Source organism: Cottoperca gobio, chromosome 6 (assembly GCF_900634415.1).
Source record: "Cottoperca gobio chromosome 6, fCotGob3.1, whole genome shotgun sequence".
Taxonomy (NCBI): domain Eukaryota; kingdom Metazoa; phylum Chordata; class Actinopteri; order Perciformes; family Bovichtidae; genus Cottoperca; species Cottoperca gobio.
Window position 1 is genome coordinate 18,620,014 of NC_041360.1, and position 19,701 is coordinate 18,639,714.

Sequence of the window (19,701 nt, forward strand, 5' to 3'; positions counted from 1 at the left end):
TAGGCACACCTTGTTAAAGCTAATCCAACAGGTTTTAATAAATCCTACCTTCACGAAGGTGTTTGTTTTAGGTGTATGATCATATGAGGCTGTAGTTTGTGGTGCTGTTGAATTGCATTGTGTTATACTGCGAGGTGTTTGTTATTTAACCCACCCACAGTGATATAAAAGGGTAGACAAATAATAGAAACCTATAACGCAATACAATTCAACAGCATCACAAAATGCAGCCTTCAAAATGACCATAACGTTGAATCGAAACCTCAGAGACAAAACAACATGACCTTCATGAAGGATTTATTACATGTGTATTAGATTGGCTTTAGCGAGGTGTGCCTAGCAACTGAATGTGTAAAGCTGGTTTAAAGGATTTGTCTGTTATGGTTTTTCCAACAAAAACGGTTAATTTACCAAGTAACAAGAGAGGGATGGTAAAATCACTTCTACCGCCAAATCTAAAACTATGAATGTCTTTTTCAAAAGTGAAACTAGTCACATGATGTCTCCTAAAAGTCCATTCATAGTGCTCTGGACCAATTGGCCTTTAATCGACTGAGTAGTGGGGAGACAATTTCAAAAATGTCTTTACTTTCTCGGCTTTCTGAAACCAGCTGATTTAAACATTGTTGCCATGTTTGTCTTGTGATTAAGCTTGTGACAAAGTCTGAGTTCGTTTGTCAGGTTGTGTAGGTCAATCACCCCGCCAGAGTCAGAAAGTTGCTCTGCCCATAGATTACCAACAGAAACTTTCCTGTCCCTTACATGACATGTTGAAGCTGAAGTCTAACTATGCACACACGCTGATAAAGTAAAAAAAAAGGCTGCACTGTACGTAACATCAGTGTAAAGGTTCACTGACAACCCACAGATTGTTCCAATGTGTGACGTAAGTAGGTCCAAAACGTTTAATATATTTAAAAAAAAAAGAGGAGTCGGCAATAATACATACAGAGTTTAATTATTAAATGTTCAACAGTGGCAGTAAGACATACCTGTATATCACACACTGTCAGCATTATGAAATACATTTACAAAGTCTGTAGACATACAGAGTAGTTGTGTTAATAAAAGTATTCATGAAATCAACGAGACCAGAAAATGCTAGTAATCGGTACCTAACTTCTTGAGGTTTAAATAACAGGTCAAATTGATGAATTCAAAAGGTTTGTTAGTAAATTTAAAAAGGTTAAAAGTCGGTCTGTCCCTGAGATTAGTTGACTGTTAAAAAAGGACCACGAATAAAATGTTACATCTAACAGGTCGCCTGGGTCAACCGTGACTGCGTTAAAGTTTGATTTCCCTACGACTGATTGCTGTGTAGATGTCCTGTGTCAGGGGGACGTACGACTTCTGCTCAGGATCTAAAAAGTATAAAGAATCTTCGATGTGAGCCGGGTTGAATCCCTCCTCCACCAACTTCACTTTCTTCATCTTGAATGTCCCCGTCATCTCCAGGCAGGGCTACAAGACACATATTGTGAACACTTTAACCACACAAATCCCTGGTCTCACGTTAAGCTATAAGATCGCATTCAGTTCCACGCAGTGAACTCCCCTTTATGTTTTATTTCTAACTTCCCCAGAAAGAGCCCCGTCTCTTACTGAATTATATATTTGACTGATGATCAGTCGAACCTTCTTTCGGGAGAATTATCTGTAAATAAAAAACATTAGGGTACTTTTCCCTCTCTGAGTAGAGTCTGTACTTCTCCTCACAAGCTGCTTACAGCCCCAACAACCTCCACCAAATAGACAGTGTATGCTGGCTGAGAGGCAATTGCTACTGATTATAAAACTTGTAAAGTCTTATTAAATCCGTCTTACAACATACAAACGAGGTACAACCCAAGCCAGGGTAGATCACGTTCTAACTGCTCGACTGCAGGAGCATGAAATAAGACAAATAAGCAAAGCAAATCATATTTGTTACCTGAATCCTGATGAAGCGAGGTCTTGCGTACGCTGGGAGGTAGTTGACGACCTGCTTGAAGGTGTGCGAACAGTCAAAATCTTCTCCTTCTTTCAGAGTGACCGCTGCCATGCCGATCCGCCCCTCGTGACCTTAACAGACGATTCAATTGAATACGTACAGAAGATATTTTAATAGCACAGAATGGACTATTTGCGTTAATGGTCGTCATCTACACTACAAGATCTGTAAAAATGTGCTTTAACATGTCAATCAGTGTTTGTACCTTCAACTTTAACACCGTAGACGTTTGCCTCCAAAACACTATTAGACATGGAGAGAATATCTGCGACCTCTGATGTGGCAACGTTTTCTCCTTTCCATCTGCAACAACAAACAGCAACATGAACTTTAGCTGACTGCCACTAAATTGATAGAAACTAGAAGTTTGCAAGTTGCAGTTTACATCCATATCTGTCAAAAGGTCATCACTTCATCATTTTTAGTCTAGTACACATTTGGGTGAAAGTGTCATGATTTGCAAATGAATTCTTGAGCCGTGGCCAAAAACATGTTTTGAAAGGTCTTTGACTTTTGACTACCAAATTCTAAATCATGTCCAAGTGGATGTTTGTGTCAAATCTGAAGAAATTCCCTCCGGGCTTCCCTGAAATATCGCACTCGCAAGAAAGGGATGGACGTGAGGTCAGTGACCTTTGACCTTTGACCACCAAAATCACTTCATGCTGAAAAAGACATCCCGATGTGTTTGGAAAGAACTGGCGAGAAAGCTTATGGTGTATAAATGAGAGTTGTGCAAAGTCAGAAATGTTCAAATGTAACAATAAGATAAGTTCACCCAAAAGATTGAGGGTATCTCCACACTAAGCCTTTTGAACATAATTTATCAATGCTGAAACACCTAAACAAAAGTGGAACTTCCTATCCTTTGAGAGAATTAAAACAACAAAACTAAATGAGTCGCTACTTGCCTGAAAGTGTCACCAACTCGATCCAGAAAGTACACAAAGTTCATTTCATCAAACCGAAGCAAATCTCCAGTGTTGAAGTACAGGTCGCCTTTTTTCATCACGTCACGAAGCCTCTTCTTCTCAGTCTGTTGCAGGTTGCCAGCGTATCCAACAAAAGGAGACCTCTGAGTAACCTTTCCCAACATAAGCCCCGTCTCACCTGACAAAAAGAAGCATTCAAAATGTCCATCAGACCAAATCAAATGTACAATGAATGAAACGGATAAAAGCAGCACATTCTCGCTTTTGAGAAGCAGGAGGCGTTTTTGCTTGATAAAAACACAATGAATGGATTTTCAACATTGTTGTCAACTAATGGATTAATAGTTTCAGCCCTGAAGACACCACATGAGGTAATGCTGCTCTTGTTAAGTGAATACAACAAAAGCTAAATAAGAAAGCACAGACTCACCTGTGGCTGCCTCGATGCACAGACCCTCAGAGTTCCTCACAGGCTCCTCCTTCTCAATGTCAAACTTGATCAAAGTGTACGGGAAGAAAAACTAGACAGAAGGAAGAAAAAACGTACGAGTTAAAAGGTGTGTGTGTGTGTGTGTGTGAACACTTTCACAGCCTGCAGTTGATGAAGTTTCGCTTTGCTAGTTTAACAAGATGCAGAGTCTACAGCCACGCTAGCAGCTCTGTGAGGCTGTAGCTAGATGCTAACGTCCTGATAATTAGCAGGTAGGCTACAATGTTTACCACGTTCACCATCTTAGTTTAGCGTGATAGCATGCTACCGTTTGCTAGGCAGCACAAAACACAAAGTACAACTGTGGCCGATGGTACCAACACTCATTTTAAAGAGTTTCATAAACCAAAGTTTTGGTCAAATTGAAATTATGACCCGATGGTGGAAAAGTTAAGAATCATAAGAAAACATGGATGCAGTCTCCTCCTAAACTAAAAACACTTAGTCTAACATGACGCCATTACAAAAAAGGGCATTTACATTGTTTAAGAAGAGAGTGCTTTGGAGTTTTCTTGTGTCTACATTTAGGATTATGCTTATAGCTTATATCATCCAACAGTTCAAAGACAAGAACAAGAATGTGATGCCCATTGATTGAGTCGTTGAGATAATCAGTGTGCACTGAAGCCGTGCTGCCGACACGTTTCTCTACTTACTCTGTGGACAAAATTGACCCGCCCCACTGCACCGATCTTGGACGTGTAATTGATGAAGCCGATGTTTCCCTCTGTGGCAGCATACAACTCTCTGACTTTAATGTCCCCGAAGCGATTCAGAAACTCTGACCAAATGTCAGATCGGACTCCGTTGCCGATGGCCATTTTCACTTTGTGGTTCCTCTCATCGTCTTTCTGCAAAAAGTCAAAACAGGGAAATGTAAAGCTTCATATCTTCCATCAGATCAATCCTTGATTAATTTAACAGTCCAGTGAGATTCCTTTTACCTGAGGCGTGTTGCAGAGATAGCGCATTGTTTCACCAATGTACTGCATCACTGTCACATTATACTTCCTGCAGTCGCCCCAGAACTGAGAGGCAGAGAACTTTCTCTTCAGAACAATGGTCATACCTGTAATCAACATCACATCAGTAAACTAATACAGCACCATTCTTAAGTGCCCAACCAGGTATGTGAATGCATTTTTAGGATCAAGAGGATTATAATACCTCTCTCGATGCCTCCGACCATCCCGATGAGGAAGCCTGCACTGTGATAGAGCGGCAGATTGATGTAGAAGATGTCCTCTGATGTGACTCCACATGCTGCCTGGAGGAAGGAGGCGGCCCAAACCCTCTCATGGGTGACAACGGCTGCTTTAGGCAAACCTTCCAAGGTCAAAGAATAATAAATCATCTCAGGTTCTTGAGCACAGGTGAAGTTAGTATTGGGAATATATATATTTTTTAAAGCTGCTCTAATCAATATTTTAATGCGAACAATGGATGAAATTATTATGTGCCACATGAAAGAGATGTAGGACGTCATACAGAGAATTATCACTTGCTTTTTAGAGTCATTCAGCTCATTGTTTTGGTTTTACAGCATGCAGCTTTACTGTTTCCTCTCACGTTTATCTCAGTCATCAAAAAAACCTCTGATGTCTGACCCTTTAGCGCCAAACAGACAAAGCACCGAGCAGCTAAGGACATTTCCTTCAGGAATTGGTTCAGGCGGCAGGAAATAAAGAACGCTAGTGTCGCTCCTGCTCTGCTGGATGTATGAATAAGTAACGTTTAGCTAAAAGCTTAACCATATCCATTATAGAGTGATAATATCTTAATGCTTACAGCTTGTTTTCAGCTAAATATACTACTTAGTTCTCACACACACGACTCTGCCAATATCACGAGCAGGCACATTTGTTAGTGTATTCCTCCATGCTGATGTATTCCTACAGGCAGAGTGTTGCCTTGAATCCAGGGGAGGAGATGTGTGATAGAGCTCTTCTCCAACACACCATTCAGAAATGCTGAGTGTGCAAGTCTTGTTCTGCTTGTATTATGCAGATAAAAATATCCAACAATAGAGAAGCTAGTTAAAATCTTACTATCTCACATATATTAACAGTCTCTTAAGCAGTTCCAGCTCCCATTGAATATTTGAGATGGTCAACTACCGACCAGAACAGGATGTCTACCCTCATTGGTATAAATGCAGTCAACAAAGTATTAAAAACACCTCTCAGTAAAATAAAATACAATTTAACAGCTGCAGAAACGTCCAAACTCCAAAAAGAACCATAAGTTTCCTGGTGTACCTGTGGTGCCCGACGTGTAGATGTACAGAGCAGTGCTCTTGATGTTGACGTTGGCTCTGAGGTCCCGGGACAGCGGCAGATCTGAGGCCGGGGAGATCTTGTCAGACAAAGAGTTGATGCCCTCAATGTTGCAGGCCTCTGACAGGAGGTACACACTGGTGCCTTGCTCTCTCAGCGTAGGTAAAACCTCCTCCACAGCGCACTGCAGCTCTGCAAACACAGAGAGGCATTCAAGTTCTACACACTAATGTCACACCGCTGTGTTGCGCAATGCAGCACATGTAGGCTTCATGTTACCTCACCTCCCACTGGGACACAAGCACATGGTGCACGATATTCAGCCTAAATGCGTGTATTTCTCCGGGGGGGAAACTCTAGCTCCAAAATGGGAGCGCAGAGAAACAAGCTTTCAGAGTGCCTCAGATTAACTCAGCCGTCAGGACTGAATGTACAGCACACTGACTGAAACCATGTGGGGGGGGGGGGGGGGGGAAACAGTGATTGAACTACTGTTGCTGAGGAAGCTGTTGTTCCTGTTAAAAGTCTCTTTTCTTGTCTATGTTGTTAAAAAACAGTTCGCTATTTTAAAATTGCACAACTCTATTTTTTACATCCTAACTCATTATTATTAGTTGTTGTCTTCCTATATAAATCATACTGTGGCAAAACTTTCATATCAAAACATTGTGATTCAAATACAAAATAACAACTTCAATCAACGCAGTAAACACGCATTTCAGTTTCTATCCTGTTCATGTCGTCTGTACTTCTCACCACTAGCGCAGACTAAAACAATTGAATCATTAACAGCCTTTAATCAGTGGGACATGTTGTCAATAAAGGCTGATTAGAACCGTCAGAGTTGCTACCTCCACAAAACTACAATATGTGTAGAAATCGAAGTTTCTTTGTGCTGTAATCTAGTGGTGGAAGATCAACTCAGATCTGTTCATTAGATTCACGTAGCAGCGTCACAGTAGTCCTACAGCTTTATAATGACTCCTAGAGTTATTTGTGTAGGCCTACTGCAATCATTGTGTCAAACATGAGCTTTAAAACACTTTATTATTTCAGTTTATAATGTGTTAACACGGTGAGGATTCCTAATATGAAATTAGGGCAGAATAGTGCTACAGGAACAAGAGGACAAAGTTTGTGATGATACGAAAGTTGACAGTTATAATAACATACAATGTACAGTTATACAGTTATAATGTACATTTGTGGATCTACGGTATTGAAAAAAACTGACATAAGTGAGTGTGTGTGTGTGTGTGTGTGTGTGTGTGTGAGTTGATGGTACAGACAGGAGCAGTTTGGATGGGCTGCTGCATACCTACAGTATATGTAAGAAAGTCTGCAGTTTGTTCTGGACCTGAAGGGCCCTCAAAGGCGACTAGATTATTAAAAAATACAAATAAAAAGCACAAAGAGTGAGAGGAACGGGGGTCAATGAGGGCAAAGGTCCCTCTTGATTGATCAGGTCACTCAAGCCCTGATATTATCTTATCAGATGCTTTGCATGTAAACTACATGTCTAAACAATCATTACCTGCCAGGTAAATTAAGCTGTCCGAGGAATGTATTGAATATTGGTCAAATATTCAATACATCACAATACAGCATGTTTTCTGGTAATTCAATAAATAAATAAAGAGTCTATATGAAATAATCCCATGGAAAGCTTCTTTTACTTGACAGATTTTGAGTATTTTCTCATTTAATTAAGAACTTTAGTGAAAAATGAACAGAACAGTTTCAAGTGCAATTATATCAGGAAAAAAATATAATTATTTCCATATATACACCATTTGTTAATTGATCAGTGGTAATGTAAATAAAGTGAGACATAAAAACAAAACCATAATCCTAAAAAGCTTTCATCAAAATATTTCACATCAGTTTCTGAGAAGTTGCATGAGCTTATTGTTGTCAATATAAACAACGTAATTGTGTATCACGGTATCTCGTTGTATGACTTCCTCAGGATGATTCATTGAAAGACAATAAATCATCATATTTAATTATTGCCCAGCACTATATTGAAGTAACAAAAGTACATCTGCAATTTGGTGTTCATGCAAGTCTAAAGTTGCTAGTGGAAGAAAGTGTTAAGATCATTTTCTTAAAAGTAAAAGTGGCAATACTTATATTAACATCCCATTATGCCTCTTTTGGGAATATTCTCTATGTGTGTTTATCTCTTTGAGCCTTGAAAGGTTATTTAAATAAAACAATCAGAAAAGTTTAGAGGGGAATTTTCTTGGGATAATGTGAAATGTGGCAGAGGACCCAACTTTGTCGTGGTTTAATATCTAACTGATGCATTTTAGAGGTTTTATCATGTGTTTATGTCAAAATGTAAGCTGTATTTAAGTATTCTACAGACTTAAACACAATCGTTGTTTGGTACAGATCACAAACAATCACACCATGATCATTTTAAACATATTGTTCAATGAAAATTAGAATAATGCTGCAAAAAGGATAATTCCCTCCAATTTCGTGAATCATAGTCAGTCAAAATAATCGCAATTAGATTAAAACAAATGTAAAAAGTGCTATTTTTACCTCTGAAATGTAGTACAATAAACAGCATGCAATTGAAATACTCTAGTGAAGTACAAGCAGCTCAAAACTATACATAAGTATTTCAGTTAAGGCACAACTTGAAGTTGCACAAAGTGTAAATACTGAAAGTACCGGTACCTCATGGCCTTTGTACTTTGCACTTCTTTGCATGCTTACAGATTAATGGTGGAGGAAACCAGAAGCACAGAGAGCTGAAGACCCCTACTCTCCTTTTTCTACGCCCCTGACACAAACATCTTTCTGTAGCTCACCTTCAGATGCGATGATCACTTTGGCCCCGCAGCAGGAAAAACAGTGCAACAGAGACTTGGATCTGATGTTGAAGTTGAGCAAAGCAGCAGGACAGCCCAGCTTGGTTAAACCGAGCCAAATCCACACGAAACAAGGCTCGTTGGCAAGAAACAAGGCGACCACGTCCCCCTCCTTCAGTCGGGCTTCAGCCTGCAGAGCTCGGGCCACCTTGTTGCTCTGTTTATCCACTTCTTCATAAGTATATTCTCGCCCTTCAAAGTGCAGAAAGATCTTTTTGGGATGCCTCTTCACTGCATCCAAGAAACAGTCCAAGACGCTGTAAAAAGGCTTGACTTTTGTGTACTTGGCGAGCCTGATGCCGAGTGTAATGCTCCGCAGCATGTACACGCAGTCCTCGCCAAAGTAAGGGAAAAGTGTCCTGAGGAAAGAGAGGGACAGAATTGCCAGTCCGGCTAAAACAGTGAACCAGATGTACATTTTGCAGAGCGCACTACTCGGGATGCATGTATCACTGACAGTTGGAGGTGATGAATGTTGTGCAAGTGAAATTTGTGACAAAGTTCACCCACTCAACCCGGGGCGGTGCTCAACTCTGGTCCGTTGACCCCTCCTTCATTCCGGAATGTTTTCTAGTTGCCAGACCGGGTGTTTTTCACTTCCACTCTGAACTCATTCACGCTCATTTCTATCCAAAATGTATGTTGTCCTCATGTTGTGTTACTCTCTTGTTATGCTGCACACCCCGATTCTGTTAAACAGCGAGACAAGTGATTAAATAACATAACAAGAGGAAAGCTCTGCGTTTTACTGATGTGCACCTGCGACACCTCCAGGTTATGACTGTTAACTGCAGTTTAAATCCTGCTAATGTGTATTTTTGAAAGGATATCAATTGCCAGCAGCAGAAAGTAGACTGAAATCCACAGATTTATATTAATAGCAAAAGTCATAAACCACTACAGAAGCTCTGTAAATGGCAACCCGCATCATAAATGCGCCGTCTGAGTAAGTGGTGGGCATGCGCTGCTTAAACTGAGCCGTATTTGTCTGCTGATTTATGAGGAGGGGCGCCGCTACAAGTCTCTCACACACACACACACACACACACACACACACACACACACGAAGTATAAAGTGGTGAGGGGCTTATGTTCTTGAGACTGTTCCTTTGTGCTAATGGAGTTGTCCCATGAGTGGAGCATGGCTGCAACTAATGATTATATTCATTACTAATACATCTGCTTTTTTTTTTCTTTCCATTAAATCAATGAAGTGTTAAGTGTTACTAAATGTAATGCAGAAGATGGCAATTACCAGAACTCAGGGTGATGTCTTCTAAATAAATGTTTAGTCCAACCCACAGTCAGACACAGGTAGGCCTTGCTCAGCTACACTCTGACCTTTTTATTTTATTTGCATCTCTTCTTTGGCCTCAGCTATAAGAAAACAACACTATTAACACAGATTTGAAATCAAATGGTCAAATTTAAAGACTTCAAAAGACTTTAACCAATTGATCACCTGCCCTCACGTACTTGAGACTTTTACTTTATTCATTTGAAACTTAACTAGCTGGAGATTGCAAATGTTTGCGTTTTTGTTGATTAGTGATTAATCAAAATGAACATTTGATTGTGATAAAACGACTCTGTGTGTTTTTAAGTCTTTTGAGTTGTTGTGACCGGTGCACCAGCAGGTTTCCGATAACCGTATAGTGGAAATCTCTTTTGACAGACCCAGGTTGCACATTTTCAATAATTACACTGGAGAGAGATTTACAGTCTTTTTGATTCTCTCGTTAACATCGGGGACCTTTTGGTTAACGAGGTTGTTCTCCCTGCTTGAGCTGCCCGACCTCATTCCCCATGTGTGGGTTTACCTGTCGAGGTGTCCTCCATGCTGCTAATCTCCTGTCAGCTCCAGGGGCAGCACAGTCTGGGTCACCCTGCACCAACCAGAGGGTGAAGGACAGTTTCTGTCCCCGGAGCTGGTAGAGGCATATTGATCAGAAACACTTTGCTGTGCTTTAAAAGATTTATTCAAGGTACAGTTTTTCACACATTACTATTCACCATTATGAGATAATAGACTCGTCACACGTGATTTTTTTTCAACAAAATACTTTAATTAGCATTAACTATTGTTCCTCACTCCTTAGAAAACAAAAATGTCCACATAAAAAATCTTATTAATATTACTTTCCACTTTCACTGAGTTACATTTTTAGACCAACACCCGTCCTGAACTACCAAACATTCATTTATTTTCAGAATTTTAACCCTTTTAATGCAAGTTTGTTGATATAATTCCACCGTTGTGTTTAATGACAAACATTTTCTTCATTATTTCCAGTAAAGTAAATGCTATGAGGGTTTTTTTTTACACAGTCTGGGATATGTCAACGATTAGCAACAGCATTGATTTTGATGCATTGCATCAAACACATAATATATCAGCAATGCCCCCGGTGGAAACCAGGAAACAAGCATGTATATGCCCCACAGGGCAAACATGAGAAAATGTTTCAAACTCGTGGAAAAACAACAATTGTGGAGCCAGGGCTCGAGAGTGAAAGCCTGATATAATAACGCATGATTTTATGCTGTAATGGCTGTGGGATCAACAATTGTGGTTTTAATGGATTTCAATGGGGACGTTATGTCCTTGAGGGTCTGAGTGACTGTATTTATAAGCGGCACAGTTTATTATAGACTTATTATAGGAGCTGAGGTTGAACTTCCAAAATAAAAATAAAAAACACCCTGGCTAGAATGTTTGCCATATGCATTAACACAGCCAAAATGATAGAACAATGATAAATTAAAAAGCCAAAATTGTCCCTAGTGATGCACAAGGCACAATAAAAGCAGGAAAAGCACAAGTGTTACTTATACAGTTAACAATTTACTCAGCTGTAGTTGCAAGTAACGTTGCAGGACCTAAATAACTAGCAGCTGCATTACTATCTTATTCTATTTAAGTAGAAACAAGATGAATGTGTGCAGGTGACTGCTACAATAAAACTATGTAGAGCACAAATAAAGACTTTTTCAAGAACAATTCAATTCACAATAATGATCAGAAAAATCTGAATATATTATTTTCAATTGGTTCAGCCCTAAGGAGAAACAAGAAGAAATCTATTGTTTACAATGCAGAGAGTCCAGCTCCTACACTTACAATGGCCTCAATAGATCAGAATGGTCCGCAGTGAGACGCCACTGTTTGAATAGGGAGCTCTCAGCTCCACGTTTTATGGAAACTGGTGGAAAAACTTGCTTTATAGCTTTAAGTGAAGATATTACATCTCAGTGCACCAAGCTCAAACATGTTCTCTGGAGAAGAATTTAAGACATTTAGTGATTACTGCACAAGTAGAAGTACAACTGTTAACAGAAAAAGATCAAATCACAACACTTCCTGACAAAACAACCCCTCAAATGCACCGAACTGTGGGCTGATGTGATACAGTGCAAACAGGTGAAGAGGCAACAAAGCCGCTTTACATTTTAATCTCACCTGATACTACTGAGTTGAATATGTCCTCAGTAAGCGGGACGTAATTCTTGTCTTTTTCATCCAGGAAGTAGAGCGGGTCGGACATATTATTTGGGTTGAAACCCTCCTCCACCAGCTTCACCTTCATATGCTTGTACGTGGCTGTAACATCCAAGGAGCTCTGTAGTAAAATTCATTATTAGGAGGAGGACATTTAAAAAAGAAAAAGGCTGTATATAAAATTGACTGGAGTAAACGTACCTGAATCCTCATGAAACGTGGCCTTGCATATGTCGGCAGGAACTTTTCAACATGTTTGAAAACACCAGCGGAGTGAAATCTCTGTCCTTCACTTAAAGTAACGGCAGCCATTCCAGCTCTCCCCTCCTGACCTGCAAAAAGTTAAAAAGTAGTTCACTCAAAAGAAACTTGATGTAACACATTACTGTTTCAAAGAACATGTGCTGCAGAGGAACAATCGGCAGCCAGGGCTCTGAAATGAAAGATAATTCATGATTTTATTCTGTAATGGTTTTAATGGGTATTTAAATTTGGCCATATTTATTTTAAGGGTCTTAAAATAGGAACTGAGGTTGAACTTCCAAAATTCGAAAGAAATTAACACAACCATGTCAAAATGAACACTTTTCAGTTCACTTATTTGAACTTTTCTCTCTGCGCTGCCTACCTGTCCTTTGCCTCCCCTGATTGTCACTTTACATCACCTGGGTCTTATTTCAGCAGCGGGGTCCTCTGGGAGACACTTCGAACTAAAGTAGATCTTCAGAAGGCGTGAAAGACGAGATGAACTAAACTAAACTAATGACGCATTCAGGCCGTTCCTGTCTGCTTGTAAAGTGGAATATATCAACCAAAGTTCATGACCAAGACACTGATCTCAACTGACCCACAGAGTGTAAATACAACTGGGGCAATCGATGATGGACTCCTGGTACACAGTGTGTCTAGTCAATGGTAAATGTATCCAAACTTTTATTGAGGAGTAAAGATTCTCCACGCTAATCTATTTATTCATTTCAGGTGTAAAATAATCACAATTGAAAGGTGACCCAATATCAGGATGAACGACAATCAACACGTGTTCAGTTTGGATTTGTTTACTCACTCTGGGCCTGAAAATCTGAAAATCCAATTTAGGGCAATGAGACAAATATAATATGAGAAGAATAAAATAAAGACAACATTTACATTTCTAACAAAGATGAGCTTGTAATTACATATTGAAGGCTGGCTGAGGTTTTTAATATTCTATCAATGATGTTAACCATATAGTTGAAACAATATGCTACTTTTCTTTCTTTTAAGTTATTGTAAGTTGAATATCTTTATGCTGGACAAAGGTACATTGTGAGAGGCATTTTTCACTACAGTCTGACATTTTATAGACCAAAGCATTAATTGAATAAATAACTGGCAGATTAATCCATAATGAAAACAACTGTTAGTTAGCTGAAGCCATAGTTTACTTCACTTCACACACTTTGCTGCTGAAATTAGGACAAGAACGAACAAAGAGAAGAAGAAGTAAAGTGAAAATTACCTGGCACTTTGACTCCATACACGTTGGCTTCTCTAATGCAATCAACCATCGTGATGACGTCAGCCACCTCAGTTGTAGCCACGTTCTCTCCTTTCCACCTATTCATTAGAAAAAGGCCGTGTGCACTCAGGTCTTTAAGCGTCACTTTAAATTAGGTGACTTCGACTGAAAGATGAGCTCACCTGAAAGTGTCTCCGACTCGATCTTGAAAGAAGATGAAATTATCTTCATCAATGCGCAGTAGGTCACCAGTGTTGAAGTACAAGTCTCCTTTCTTGAGGACGTCATGCAGCCTCTTCTTCTCAGTTTGCTGCAGGTCTCTCACATAACCAGAGAACGGAGCCCTCATTGATATTTCAGTTACCAGAAGTCCAGACTCACCTGCGGATAGTTAAACATGAGGTGATCCTGTACTCACTATGGTCTATGACCTTTTTTCTAGCGCCATCATCTGGTCAAATCTGATTCAATACTTTGTTTTATCACCAAACGCATGAGTATTCAGCTCAAAAAGAGCCAATATGTGTTACTTTAAATTACAGCTTATTACAGCTGCGGGACTAACGCACCTTTTGCAGCCTTTATGTAGAAACCAGAAGAATCCCTCAAAGGTGTTCCTGTATCTATGTCAAATTTTATCAAAGCATGTGGAAAAAATCTCTGCAAGATACAACAACAAAAAGTCGAAACAGTGCTTTTACTTATTTACTGAGTAACAGCTTTTACTTCATAATGTGGAATGATATATGGACTTTTACCCTATGGAGGAAGGTGTCTTTGCCAACAGCCCCAATCTTGCCGCTGTAATTCATCAGAGAAAAGTTTCCTTCAGTTGCTGCATAAACCTCTCTGATTTGAATGTTTCCAAACCTGCTTAAGAAGTCCCTCCAAACATCGTCTCTCATCCCGTTGCCAATCGCAAGTCTCACTTTATGGCTCCGATCATTGAGTTTCTGTCGGGGAAGAAACATTGTTTTGTTATTTATTTCTGGTGACCTCTCACCTGGTGACTGTCGTAGTAACATCAACGTTGTGCTGCGATACCTTTGGTGTGTTGCACAGGTAGCGCATAATTTCACCGATGTACTGTATGACGGTGACGTTATATTTTCTGCAGTCGTCCCAGAACTGAGATGCAGAAAACTTTCTCTTCAACGCCACTGTAATACCTACACACAGCAACAACAAGACACATATGAATCTGAAAGGATAAGATTGGTATTTTTCCATATTTTTCTTCTCAACACATCCATAAAAAGAGCTAAACCAATAATGAATTAATCTAAAACAACAAATGTCTGTGTAGCCAAAGCCCTAATGGGATTTATTCCTCCATTGTCAAGTAAGAAACACATCAATGAGCCACACTGTTGCACTATGTGACACATGGCTTCATTACAATAAACAATAAACACGGGCACTGAAGTTAATTTACTCAAGGGTCATACTCAATCTCACTGACCAACCTGCTGCTGTACGTACTCTCTAGAGCGGTTGTTCCCAAACTTTTGACTTACCCCCCACAATCATTTGCTTTATCAACACCTCTCATGATGATCCGAACAAATAGATTTCAAACGGGATAATATTTAACACTTTTAAACCTGTAAATGTAAATGTTTAAGCCTGGACCTTTGGTGAAGTTTGCAATGGAATCTGCATGTTTGTCATTTCTCCGTGACATTTGCATATTCTATTCAACACATTGATGTGTTCTGTAGAAATTAATAGGCACACATAAGTAAGGTAATTTGGAAAGTATTGAGAAACATTTTTAGTTTTGCTCTTTTTTATTAGATTTGCTGACAATTAGAAAAATATAATATAACACCAGCCTTATTCCTTGACAAAATGACTGATGCCGGTAAAACCTTTCTCTAACAGTTTATGAAATATATAAGATATAACCAAATGTGTTTGTACCTCTCTCAATGGCTGCAGCGAAAGCCAAGAAGCCGGATATGTGATAGAGAGGGAGGCTAATAAAAATCACGTCTTCAGAGTTCACTCCTGCTACAGACATGAGGTAAGCCATGTTCCACAGTTTGGAATGAGAGATCAATGCTGCTTTAGGGAAACCTGTTGAAAGAGAAGCCCGATGTACGTAGTGTAGGTAACATTTCTGTTAAATCCTGAACATTTAACATACTTCACCCCCAAAATCACTATTTGTATATCAATTACTCACCCCGAGTGACCTGGAACCTTTTGAAGAAAACTCTCGCATGCCTCCACGGTAAGCAAAGTATCCAAAATGGAGAAAAGTCTTACAACACGTATAACAACAGCAAACCTATATCAAAACATCAGTTTACAAACTCTGACATAACTTGTGCAGTATAATCCAATACTCCTTTATCCAAGTTGTATGCTCACTACTTCCCAATCACATGCGTTTTCGCTGGCACCCATTTACTTCCATTCATCAAGACTTTTCTCCGTTTAGGGATTCTTCGTTCACTGGAGGCATGCGAGAAAAACAAAGTTTTCTTCAAAGATTCAAGGTAAAGCAGTATGAGTTAGTGATATACAAGTGGTCATTTTCAGGGTAAAGTATTCCTTTGACACCTAAAGTAGCTTACCTGTTGTCCCAGATGTGTATATGTAGGCTGCTGGAGCCTGCAAGGTTAAATGTGACCTTAAATCTTTGGATAGAGGCTCAGAGGAGGCCTGGCTCATTTTATCTTTGAAACTCTCCACATCTGCATTTTTGCATCTGTCAGCCAGGATGAAAACAGTGACCTGCTGCTCTACCAGACTGGGCAGGACCTCATCCACAGCATCCTGTAACTCTGGAAATGAAACCAAATGAACATATTATCTGCAAACTTTTTCAAAAAGTAACTGATGTTTTTGCTACCCTGCAGCTGAGGCAGTGTTTAACTGCACGCCAGTGGTTGTAAGTAAGTGAAGTAAAAGTACCAAGACAACAATGTAAGGTTGAGCTAGTTTGAACTACTTTAGAAACTATTGAGTATTAAGTTGAGTGGTTCCCTACCTAGGGGATCAGGCCACTTGAACGCATCAGAAAATAAATCTTTGAGATGGCTGTGAGATGATAATGGACGAGCAAAGAAATAATGTGTATTTAATTTTTGGCCTTTTCTTATTTAATCTTCTTAATCTACTTGTTTTGTGAAATATTGGATACTTTCACCTCTTTGGGATACATTATTATATACATTATTATTATATACATTATTTAAATAAATACAACATTGGTCGAAGTGTGTGACAACGCCACAAATGTGAGAGGATAAAGTGTAATGGTAAAAACGTTTCAATGTTAAACCTCTGAGGCAGTTTGTCCCTCTCTCCCCTGCTTTAGCTTGTCGCCTCCAACAAGGCACTAATTAGGTGTTCTGTTCCACACAGGTGGAAGAGGGCATGGCCCGGGGGAACAAAGGGAAATGGAATTGTTTTGTTTTGTTTGGTACCTCGTTCAACTAAAGGAATAGGAAAACCAGTGTGATCACTGTTCTACTTTCAGTGATTCCTTTGTCGGATGTTTTTCCTTTTTGTTGCATTGCTTTTTCCTGGATTGTATTTTTGCTCAACTGTACTTAATGTACTAAATGTACTGTATTTGAGTAAATGTACTTGGTTGATGGCCTCCGCTACACACTAATATAAATGTAACACATTGCTGCACATTGCACATTTTGTTGGCCTGTCCTCGCTGTACTTCTTTCTGGCACCAAATGCACTTCTACTTGATAAGATAATTCCACTTTACCCAAGTTTGCTTCGGTTAAATAATGACCGATGTGCTTTTTAAGTAAATTCCACTGTCTAGTCTTGTAATACCACGACAGGTTACGCAACATAAATTGTTCCCTATAACGGAAGGTAACCCAGGACATTATGTTCTGTACATGTTTTGTACAATTTGTAAGTGTGTTGACTTAATTGTTCAATGTGTACTTCCAAGCCCCCTGCTGCTGCGAAGAAGGGGGTAGTAATTCGAACAAACTGCTGAAACAGAGCCGGTTGGAAAACACTATTTTATAATCTTCACGTGGGGTTTATCCATCTGTGTTTTACTGGGGCACTAATTTCACCTAGGGGCTGTAGTTTGTATAATGTTACGTTAGTTTGTTTATTGGACTAAATCCAAAGTTGCAGAAACATAGACTTTATATATAATGGATTGTGACATCACCCATAGGTTTCTGAAGAGCAGTTTTGAAGCATGGATGTATTGTTTTGAAGCTTAATGTGGCAGTCGCTATCTTGGCAGTGACTACACAGCCTAACTACTGGCTAATGATGAAACTAGATAACAACCTGCATATCCGTCTCATCTTCCCGGTGGCGGCGCAGCCCGTCGTGGACCTGTGTCCACGACCTCTGTAACTCAAGCGTTACACAAGCCCCAGCGGGCTGGTGGACCTGTGTAATGCATGCGTTACAAGTGCTGTGGCTGAACTTGAGCTAACTGCTAACTGAAGCTACGCAGTTTCCCGGGGCTGCCGACAGATACACTTGGCGAAACAACCTCCTGGCAGCTGAGAGGACGAAGCGAGGTGGTGCGAGTGGTTTTCTCATTTCTGCCACTTTGAATGTAATCCAATAAACACACTATAAAAAAAATTGCTTTATCTACAATCAATTTTCGCGACCCCCCTGCAGTACCTCCGCGGACCCCCCTGGGGGTTGCGGACCCCCCTGGGGGTTGCGGACCCCCCCTGGGGTTGCGGACCCCCTGTTGAAGACCTATGAGTGAGACTGCTGATTTCAGTGAATATCTCTGCAATGCAACACTTTGACATAACTTTAACACGGGTACCTCTTCACATTCTGTTGATAATGTTAGTTCATTGTTTTGATGGTTTAAAATGTAATTCTGGCATATCTTACCACATTGAACCTTTAAGTTAAATTTATGTTGACACTGAAGTACACTTTGCTTGCAATGCTTTCTTTTACACGAATAACAGTTTTAGTACAGGATAGTTAGCCTACTTGTATTCGTACAGTGTGGTACTGGCACACCACACCAGGTCCAGTCTTCCCCCATAACCCACATCACTTTTTCTGGCCAAGACATCCCCCTATCACCATCAGTCACCAACCTAGGTGTAAGATTTGACCCTCATCTGACATCCACATCGAACATCTGTACAAGACCTCCTTCTACCACCTCAGGAACATTGCAAAACTCCGCCCCACACTCTCCCTGTCAGATGCTGAACAACTCGTCCGCTGCCTTTGTCTCCTCAAGGTTGGACTACTGCAACGCTCTCCTAAAATCTCTACTCACCCATCAGTGCATACATGGAAATGCTCCTCCATACCTCAAGGAACTCCTCCCCCAATAAACCTCCACATACAACCTCCGCTCCTCTAAAAAAAAAAAAAACTTTGCTCCACCCCCCCCCCCCCAGGACCAAGCTCTGCACCATGGGCGATCGGGCCATCTGCTCAGCCGCTCCTCACCTGTGGAATTCCCTCCCAGAACACCTGAGGGCTCCACAGGCCACCGACTCCTTCAAGAAGAGCCTAAAAGCCTTTCCGTAACCTCTTATGTCTGTTGTTGTTGTCCTGCATTTTAGCGCCTTGAGATTGCTTTTAGCTTTGAAAGGCGCTTTACAAATTAAATTATTATTTATCATCACTGCTTCACATGATTCAGAGCAGACATGCATGCAGCAGACCTCACCTTCAGCCTGCGACCAGAGTCTTGGCTCCGCTGCAGTTGAAGCAGTGTAACAGGGACTTGGATCTAATGTTGAAGTTGAGAAAAGCGGCAGAACATCCGATCTTTACCAAACCCAACCACAGACACAGAAACATCGGCTCATTTCTGAGGAACAGCGCAACAGTGTCCCCATATTTAACGAGTCCACTCTGGAGGAAAACTCGTGCAGCTTTGTTACTGAGCTCATCCACGTCCTGGTAGGTAAAAATGTCATCTTCAAAAAGGATGAATGGCTTGTGCGGATGCGCCTTCACGGAGTCTAAAAACCGATCCAGAATGGTGTAGTTAGTCTGCATGTATTTTAAGACACGGCGCCTAATTTGTAATCGATTCCATACGTGTTGGACATCCTGGAAACGGTGCCGATTGCGGAAGATAAGGGCGAGAAGAATCACGGCTGCAAATACTATCCATACACTCATGTTTA

General features: G+C 40.3%; 2 protein-coding genes across 4 annotated transcripts; both read right to left on the reverse strand.

The window, feature by feature from the left end:
- Nucleotides 1–939: 939 nt before the first annotated feature.
- slc27a2 (solute carrier family 27 member 2) lies at nucleotides 940–9,365 on the reverse strand. 3 transcript variants are annotated; one of them, XM_029434777.1, is made up of 11 exons: nucleotides 9,084–9,361; nucleotides 8,514–8,932; nucleotides 5,671–5,880; nucleotides 4,580–4,738; nucleotides 4,357–4,481; nucleotides 4,069–4,263; nucleotides 3,353–3,443; nucleotides 2,902–3,100; nucleotides 2,196–2,293; nucleotides 1,931–2,061; nucleotides 940–1,461 (listed from the first exon to the last, which is right to left on the reverse strand). In XM_029434777.1, exons 2-11 carry the CDS (start codon nucleotides 8,893–8,895, stop codon nucleotides 1,285–1,287), a joined length of 1,767 nt encoding a protein of 588 aa, XP_029290637.1. In that variant the 5' UTR covers nucleotides 8,896–8,932; nucleotides 9,084–9,361; the 3' UTR covers nucleotides 940–1,284. The 3 variants fall into 3 exon arrangements, with proteins under 3 accessions (XP_029290637.1, XP_029290636.1, XP_029290635.1); XM_029434776.1 differs by having other exon boundaries at nucleotides 9,031–9,361; XM_029434775.1 differs by having other exon boundaries at nucleotides 8,514–9,365.
- Nucleotides 9,366–12,016: 2,651 nt separating this feature from the next.
- On the reverse strand, nucleotides 12,017–19,696 carry LOC115009923 (very long-chain acyl-CoA synthetase-like). Its single transcript, XM_029434243.1, is given in 10 exon segments — nucleotides 12,017–12,193; nucleotides 12,274–12,404; nucleotides 13,574–13,671; nucleotides 13,756–13,954; nucleotides 14,143–14,233; nucleotides 14,332–14,526; nucleotides 14,618–14,742; nucleotides 15,497–15,652; nucleotides 16,156–16,365; nucleotides 19,231–19,696. Coding segments are annotated over 10 exon segments (1,848 nt in total).
- Nucleotides 19,697–19,701: the final 5 nt, after the last annotated feature.